This window comes from Dipodomys spectabilis, unplaced genomic scaffold (genome assembly GCF_019054845.1).
Source record: "Dipodomys spectabilis isolate Male_0828 unplaced genomic scaffold, ASM1905484v1 ptg000095l, whole genome shotgun sequence".
Classification (NCBI taxonomy): domain Eukaryota; kingdom Metazoa; phylum Chordata; class Mammalia; order Rodentia; family Heteromyidae; genus Dipodomys; species Dipodomys spectabilis.
Window position 1 is genome coordinate 41327882 of NW_024870772.1, and position 9249 is coordinate 41337130.

The 9249-nt window shown below is 44.6% G+C and overlaps 1 protein-coding gene across 1 annotated transcript in view; it reads right to left on the minus strand.

The window, feature by feature from the left end:
* Positions 1 to 4334, minus strand: part of Lhfpl6 (LHFPL tetraspan subfamily member 6) — a 219401-nt gene extending 215067 nt beyond the window's left edge. Inside the window, exons 1-2 of the mRNA XM_042685780.1 lie at positions 4052 to 4334; positions 1807 to 2381 (exon numbers count right to left, since the gene is read on the minus strand). Of these exons, the coding sequence (XP_042541714.1) occupies positions 1807 to 2191 (385 nt within the window). The 5' untranslated portion in view covers positions 2192 to 2381; positions 4052 to 4334. The remainder of the gene's footprint in view (positions 1 to 1806; positions 2382 to 4051) is intronic.
* Between the last annotated feature and the right edge of the window lie 4915 nt (positions 4335 to 9249).

A 9249-nucleotide genomic window follows, 5' to 3' on the forward strand; every position in this document is an offset into this window, starting at 1 on the left:
GTGCAAAAACCACTGTGAAAAGAAGCCAGTGTAGAATAGTTCACTTAAGATAAGGAAACACTGAGCTGGGAAGGTGGCTCAGTGGTAGAGTGCTTGCCCTGCATGCATGAAGCCCTGGGTTTGATTCCTCAGCACCACATGAGCAGAAAAACCTGGAAGTGGCGCTGTGGCTCAAATGGTAGAGTGCTAGCCTTGAGCTGAAGAGCTGAGGGACAGTGCCTAGGCCCAGAGTTCATGCCCACAACCCACCAAAAAAAAAAAAAAAAAAAGATAAGGAAACACAGAACTGCAGACAAATCTACCTCTTGTTTCCAAAGAGCGAACAGATTTTCATTTGACTCTTTAGCACACTTCACTTAAAATGTTGCTTGAAACTTTTATATTAAATAACCTAAAGTAATCCATTGGATCTCCCTAACAGTTGGCAGTTAATCCCAGAACTATTCCTTTTTTAATGGTTTGTCTTCTGAATGCTTCACAAAAGTCTGTAAGGAAACACCAAATGGGAGACATGTACTTTGTCATGAGGTACTAACCCATTTTTTTTTAAAGTTTTCCAGGCTTCCTATTTCCCATCACTCTGTGCTATCTCCACAGGTTGTCATATTTCACTGGGGCAGATTGTAAATCAGACCAATTCAGCCAGCCAGGTTGAAGGATGGAGGTGAAATGAACAGTGGGAAACACATGAGATGCAATTAAAACCATATGACCAGAGATATTGAGGCAATACTTGCTGGAGGGAAGCCAAGTAAAAATCAAACCTTTTCTGGTGTGAGTGAAACTATCCAGTCCATTTGGGACAAGCATACTTCTTTCCTAAAATACAGTGTTCTTTTCTTAGCCTTAAAGCAAAAGCACCCAGGGAAGTTAGCTCCTAACATGATAATTAGCCTACAGTTGTCTTTGTAGCATAGTGAAGTTTATAGGATTTGGGATTCGTATTTTGTTTTGCTTGTTCCTGTAGTGGGGCTTATACTCAGGGCCTTGCACACACACACACACACACACACACACACACACACACACACACACACGCCTAAAATATATATATGTGTATATATGTATATGTATGTATTTGTGTATATGTATGTATATATACTATATATGCTATATTTATGCCATATATATATTGGTCAAAATTGGCACTCTATCATTTGAACCACATCTTCACTTTCTAGCTTTTCGCTGGTTAACTGAAGACAAAGTTTCTCAGATTGTCTGCTGAAGTTATTTTTAAACCAGTGATCCTCAGATCTCAGCCTTCTGAGGAGCTCGAATTACAGCCAGTGCCCATCACATTATATAAAACAGATCTCTCATTTAAAATAGTAATACTTAGAAATGCCATTTACTATTGAGTAAGGATCAATTTTATATCCATCAAGGAATATTAAAGGCTTATGAAAAAAAGCTTAGTAACACAATTTCAAATCAAAATCATTAGGTACTTCCCTATGAAACTTTTACCTCCAAAGACCCAAAATTCCAGTAAAGATAATTCTATTGTTGGACAGAACAAACAAGAAGTGTCTTTTGGATACATTCCAAGCTAACTGTTACTGTGTCACACAAGTAGTTAGCAGGCCAGAGACATAAGTTTAACAATAGGAATGACGAACGCTGATAGCTATTAAGCATGCCCATAAAAATCATTGACGTTAGTGGCCTATCACCAAAATCATTTCATATCTACTGCATTTCATATCTATAAGTGTCAGTCATCTCAGGAGACAAATGAAACTTGTCATTTTCCATATAGCTTTGGGATTGCGATCAACGACTCAAGTATAACAAGTCACTTACCTCCCAGAAACTGAATTCCACCAGCCACTCTTCCCACAGTCCTGGAGATGAGCTCCGACACACAGCAACCCATGAGCGCAGTGAGAGCCACCAGGAGGAGCAGACCGCAACCTAGGCCCGTCACTATGGTACAGATCCTCCATTCTGTGCTGGGAATACCCTGGAAGGAGGCATAGCGCCCACATTCCTCCACCATCACCATCATCTGTCGACTCTCGTCATGCACAGGATAGGAGCACCTCCGGAAAGTACCAAAAGATACAGACTTGCCCAGCTGTGATCCCCAGAGCCAGTAAGGCATAAAGAACCCCACGCAAGAGGTGGCAGCGCAGAGGAAGGAAAGCAAAGCCCAGATCACACCTGTACACGTCAGGCTGGATGCCATCTTCCACCAGATAAGGCAAGAAGGGCCTAAAGGAAGTGTTCTGGGACCACAAGTGGGAATGAAGGTGTGAAGTCACAACAGGCAATCCACAGTCCTGGAACCAGGTCGAGGGTGTGTCTGTCAGCAAAAGGGATCCTTTTGGTCCTACTGGGTATCACCTTCCCATCCTGAGTAGCAAGGATCATTACCCCTGGTAAAACAACAGGAAATATTAAAAGTTTAGACCCTTAGAGAAATAATAACACTTAGTCACTCTACAGTTTTTCAGGTAAGAAAAACTTGACTAGATGAAAGCCCCACAAAATAAGCACCAGGAAAGGGGTAACTACAAAAGGAGGTAGGGGCCAAGGGGAGAGGGGCAGATGAATGAAGAGCCAAAGGGGGAAGAATATAGCCAAGAAAATTAAGAAAAGTAATGAAAAGTATGTGCTGATGGGGGGAGGGTGAGACTATTGTAAGGGGTGCCACTGCACATCGTATTCATAAACTGCTTTGTTAAATGGCATCTCCTTTGTACAACTACTTAAAGACAATAAAAAATTGAATTTAAAATTTTCAACTTGGAAAGGGATGGATGGAGAAGGATGGAAGGGGAGTAACACTGATCAAGATGCACTGTATTCAAACTGTCATGGTGAATTTTAAAACAGTAGAAAGAACTGATTCTCTCTATACACTTTTTGATAACTCCAAGTTTTATCAAACTTGCTCAACGTGTCTTGATCACCTATAAACGCTCCTAAATTAACTCTAGCAGCTATTTACTTAAAGGAATGCTTGACTTCTATTTGCCAAGCCAGTGAATTCATCTCACATACTCACATTAAAAGCAATGTAGCATATTTACTGGCAGTTAACGTAATTCGGGGATATTAAAATAAAACGAACCATATCATGCTTTATTTGGCTGGCAAGTTCACCCTCATTGTTTGTAGCAACTGTGTGTGTGTGTGTGTGTGTGTGTGTGTGTGTGTGTGTGTGTTTGTGTCCCTTTAAGGGTGCCTTAACTCTCTAGATGAGCCTCAAACAAAATAATTAGGATAATCTTTCACAGTTGCAAAGTACCATAAATTTAAGAAACATTATGAACTGTCTAGGCACACCCAGCAGACAGAACCGTTATCAGATGCTCCCAGTACTCCATCAACAGCTTTGGAGCATTCCTTCAGTCTTGACAACCATCTTCGCATGTAAAAGAAAGCCTGTGCGTGCTTTATCCCCACATCTGCTATCCTGACTCACTGGCTCTGGGAAATTTCACACCGTCCACCCTTTCGCCTGCTGCACAACTGTCTAATCGGATAAGTACTCCACACTTTTCAGCTCCTCAGCCTCGAACTCGGTGCACTTAAGTGGTTCCAGGTACATTTAATGGCCACAATTGTGGCTTCAACACCTAGCCCTGAGGTCCGTTCCCCGCAGGTTCCAACAAGAAATGGAAACAGAAAGCCCGGGGGAGTCCTAGCGTTCCATCCCCAGAACTCCGTCCCAACTCCAGCTTCCAAACCCCTTCGTCCTGACCTATCTTCTTCCCACACGCCGCCCTACCACCTCCCCAGGTCTGGATCTCACTCAAAAAGAATTCGGATTACTTAAAATGAAAACAAAACCCTTGCTTTTGCCTGCCCCCCCCCAACCTCTCCCGGGGGGGGGCGGTTGAGGAAAGACACATCCCAGCGGCCGATCAGCCTGGGAAAGCAGCACCCCCCGGAGGCAGACGCCCCGCCGACTCAGCCACAGCCCAGCCACGGCCGGGGAAGTCATTCAACTCCGGGTGTCCGGGGGAAGGGTGGATGGGAGTCGACCCGATGGGAAGAAGTGGGGTTCCCGCCCGCTTGGGTAGCCGATCCCTCTACTTACATGGCTGAGGGTAGTGGGAAGGGGACGGGGAGCAGGAGGACGACAGCCACCTTTTCTCCCGGGTCCGGGGCGCACACACAACTTGAGATCTTTCCCGGACACGCACATCCACCGTGCTCTTCGCCGCCGCTGTCCCTCCCAGCCCCAAGCCACCGAGACCCAGGGTCTTGCCGGAGGATCGGCTGATGTCAGCCGGATCGCAGCGCTGAGCTCTTCCCTTCCCACTCCCCCCACCCCCGGGGCCGCGGGTCTGGGGCGGCGGCTCGGCGGGGAGTCCGGGATTGCGCGCAGCGGAACCGCTCTCCGCCTTGGGCAGGCGCGGCACGCACCGCCTCCTACCCCCCCCCCTCCTCCGCGGCCCGGCCCTCCGCGCTCCGCTGTCCCCTCCCCTCGCCCCCGCGGGACCCGGCGCTTAGACCGAGGGATGGAGGAACCGGCGCGCCCCGCTGCCCACGCGGCTCCAAGCCCACCCGTCTCTCTGGGGATGCAGCTTTTGGGGTGCCCCTCCTCCCGCCGTCTCCCCCTTCTCATCGCCCTCCCCGGCAAAAAGGGGAGAATGGGAAAGGCTAAAGAAAAGAAAAAAGTAGGGGACCAAAGTTACTGGGATGCCCCCCCCCCCACCCCAGGAGCTACGAAAACCAGACCCGGTCCTGTTTGCTTCTCTAGGACAAGTCGATGGATCGTTAGCTCCCAGGGCGCCCCAGCGCCCTCCCGAGACTTAGATGAGAAGAAGGGCCTTGAAGAGCGGCCTTTCCCCAGCACCGGGGAGGTCGTGAAAGGTGGTCCCTAGGAAGGCCGGGCGCTACATGGGGGTGGGCAATTCCAGGGGGCAGCCGCCTCCCCAGACCCGCCTGGAGAAGCCAAGGACGCGTCCCCAAGCCACCCGCTCCCCAGATACACCCTGAGTTTGGGAGCCTTCAAGACCTTCCACTGTTTCTCCTGGTGGCTTTCCTTCTTCTTCTCCTACTCTTCTCTCTGTCTCCTGTCTCTGTCTCTGTCTGTCTGTCTCAATACCTGTCTCTCCCCTCTTTTTGTCTCTCTCTCCTCTGTGTTCCCTTTCCCTCTGTCTCCACCCTTCTCCCTTTCTTCCTTCCCCTTCCTATTGTTTCCCCCTCTTCCTTCTTGTCTCTTTCCCTTCACGCCCCTTCCTTCCTGTCTTCCTCTCCCTCCCCATCCCTCTCTCCTTCCTCCCCTTCCCTCCTTTCTTTTGTTCCTTCCCCTCTCCCTCCCTCCTTTCTCCCCATTCTCTCTCCCTTCTTTCTTCTCTTCTTTCTTTTTTCCTTCCTTTCCTCTCCCTCTGTCACTTCCGCTTCCTTTTCCCACCTCTTCTTTTCCTTTCTTTCTCTCTTCCTCTCCATCCTCCGTTCTAATCAGTTTTTCACTCTATGCCATCATTGAATTTCTTTTCTGGAGAACAACTAATTTTGATTTCTTTTCTGGACTTGAGGGTTTTTTGTTTTTGTTTTTAAAACTTAATTTAGCACTAACTCCTTTGGAGGTCAGAGTGTGGGAGTCTGGAGTGTGGAGGCGAGTGTGGGAGTCTGTGAAGATCATATTTGAAGAAGTGAGCCATCTGGGAATAGCACTTTTTGAAGGAGACACTTTCCCAAGTACAGATTTTGTAACAATGTTGTCTTTCCAAAGTAGTTGCAAGAAGTAAGTGGGTAGTAGGTACGTATTGCATAGCAAATTTTCAAATCACACCATTTATTTAGCCATGATGGTGTATGTTGTTTTCCACCACTGCAACTGAAGATGTGTGTTTGCTGTACCTGGAGATATGTGTGTTCTTTCATGATTGATTTGAAAGGCTTTAAACGATTGGTTCAGATGGTTCTGAGATCATAAACCCTTATAGGAACAAGATGAAGAGCTGGGGGAGTGGCCTAAATGGTACAAGTGGTAGAGTACCTGACTATAAATTAGAATCCCTAAATTTAATCCCCAGTGCAATCAAAGAAGAAAGAAGGAAGAGGAAGAAGAAGAGGAAAGGAATAAATAAATGAGCCTGGAGGGTACACACATACACATTACAACTTTATCATAGTACTCTGCCCTGGAAGGTATTTGGTAAAATCTAAAGATCCTTTAGGGATCATGAGCCCCTGACTGGGAAGAGGTGTTGGCATCTAGTGGGTAAATGTCAGCCATTCTCATAACCACACTGCACACCCAACAGCCCCATTGTGATTAGGCCCAGTGTCAATAATGCCAAGTTTGAGAAGGCCTGACATTTCAATGACATGGCTCATGGTTCTATGCCTCAAGCCCACCCATGGATCCGAGCTTCAGAATCTGTGATTTAAGGACTATCTTTTCAAATTCCAGTTGTTTCAGGTTCAAATCACCAGTTTGCTGAACTGGGTAACAGCATAATGATTGGTCTCCCTTCCAGTTAGGTGCCACACCCTTAGTTATTACACAGTTTCCATAGGTAGGAGATAGGATCCTATAAAGACAAACTAATGATAGTGAGATTCAAATCTACTCCCACATAAGCCACGGGGGAAATTGGTCCAGGACATTTTCTCAAGCTTAAACAAGCTTTATAAACGAGAGATAGACAGCTAGGGAGACATCAAGGCAATCATGATTACCACATCGAGTCCTTCCTGGGTTAGTCAACTACACAAAAGTTGATTAATAGATCCTCTAAGAGCTGAGCACCAGTGGCTCCTGCCTATAATCCTAGCTACTCAGGAGGCTGAGATTTGAGGATCACAGTTCAAAGCCAGCCCTGGCAGGAAAAGTCCGTGAGACTCTTATCTCCAATAAACCGGAAGTGGCTCTGTGGCTCAAGCAGTACAACATTCACCTTGAGCTGAAGAGCTGAGGGACAGTGCCCAAGCCCAGAGTTCAAGCCCCATGACCCGATCAAAAAAAAAAAAAATCCTCTAAGTATCCAAAAACTTATAAAGGTGCAATTATTATTGTACAAACAAGTTAAGTGATTTATCCCAAAACTGACAGCTAAAAAGTGGACTTCACAAAACCTCATCATTTGCATTTTTATGGAACTGTAATAGATAACAACAGAATGATTCTGACAAAGATGAAAAAAAAAACAAGAAAAGAAGAAAACAGTTTTTAAAAATTCTCTCAGGAAAACATGATCAATTATTTGTGAAAGTACTATGTGCTAGCTTCTGAGACCCAAGTTTTCTAATTTTGAATGAGTACATTTACACAGTGACCTTTCTGAGCCTAAGTTACCTCATTTTTTTTTCAAATGAGCTTGAGCCGGATGTTTTTTTAATGTTCCTTGAGCTCCTGACTTTTAGCCTGATGATTATACAGGTGCTGTTATATTTTTAGAAAGAGATTCACATCATCTAATCTTGTTCAAGTACGTAATTTATAGAGGAGAAAACAGGCTTGGAATTTTTCCATTCTCATACCCCAAGCTGAGTCCGGAGTCCAAGTATCTTGCTTCCTCTTTTCATTCCACTCTGTGATTATCTTCCCAAACTACAAAATCTGAATTACCTTTGGGGTCTTGCCTGCATACTTGATAAGCAAGATACATGATAATATCTCTAAAAATCCTTGCGATAAATTTACACCTTCTGAGGAGCTTCACATTTCCTCACAGCCAGAAGTCCCCACATAGCAGATGTTGCTTGTGCTTCCTGTTCTAGCTTTGGGCTTCTAGTATGCTTCATAGTAGTCTCATTGAGTCATAAGATGAGAGCATAAATTTAAAAGTATGTGCAAAGTTGCAACACTTTTATGATAGTATACTTGGTTAGCTACCCAATATTAATCCTTCTTTTCCTTGCTCATTGGACACTCCTGAGATTCCCTTAAAGCCAGTAGTGGCTGCTTTAATCCCATCTAGCTAAGGAGTCTTCTAAAACTTTTTGGGAAGATGATATTGTCTGATAATAATGGGAAGCAGAGAGAGGAATTCTCTCACCCCCTGACTGTTTTTCTTCACATTCTTGATGGATGAGCTGTAGTTGCCATCTTAGGTTCAAGAGGGAAAATTACAGAACATATCCCAGAATCTAGTTTCATTGTAGAGCTGTTCACTGTGTATATATGTGTGCATGCATGTGCATGTGTGCATGTTCATACATTGCTAGTGACCAAACCTGGGGCCTTGTGCATGCTAGGCAAACATCTATTATTTTGGTTTTTTTGAACAGGACCTTACAGCTATGTAGTCCAGGAGAGCCTCAAATTCATGATCCTTCCACTTCTGCCTTCCAAGTGAAGAGATTACAGGAGTGTACTATCCTGCTCGCTCCTTTCCAATTTTTAAAAAGTAAATTCTAGATATATGGTTTTAAGTCAGCCAGTCGAGTTTTCTTCATTTTATTTGCTGAGAGTATTTCTGATTGATAAAACACTATACAGAGAAGATGCATACTGGAGGACAAAAAATATATACTAGTCAACATTGTATCTCCTTGTATCAACATTGTCTCTCATGGGCAATCATAAGTAGATAAGTCAATATTGAATATGGACTGGAGGGTTAGTGATTGAATCAATCTTGTTGTGATTAATATTCATATCTTATTGTGCCCTACAGAGTGGGCATTTATTTTTAACACATAAGATATGTGATAAAAATTGTGAAAGGGGTGATAGTGAGAAATAAACCACATCAATCACTTCTCCCAGTGAGGAGAGATTCAAGCACATCTAGTTTAGCCAATATAATGTCATCTCTGACTCTCTTCTTCCACATCCTTTTCTCCTATTGATGTAGTTAAAGCTACCCTCTCCATTTCCCAGCCTCTGTTGAGTTTGAGAGACCATGTGACAATTTTGGCCAATGAGAGATGCTGGAACCATCACCCATTTCCTCTTTATTCCTGCCCAGAAAAAAAAACAAAAGCAACAACAATGTGATGGACTTTTATAGCAGGAGGTGATAGGAATGAAGACAAAGTCAAAAACGCTAAGAATGAAGGAGTAGAGTGGTGAGAGGAATCAACCCAGGACTTTTTTCAATACCTTCATTAGGCTGTTGTGTTATCCTTGGGATTCTTTCTTTTTTTGGGGGGGGGGTCCAGTTTTGGGGCCTGAACTCTGGGCCTGGGCGCTGTCCCTCAGCTCTTCAGCTCAAGGCTAGCACAGAAGATATAGTAATAAAAGATTACAAAGAACATACTGCTTCAGCTGTGTTTACACTTCAACACCAGGGTGGGAGAGAAGGGTAAAGGAAAAGGAGAAGGAGGTAGAAGAAG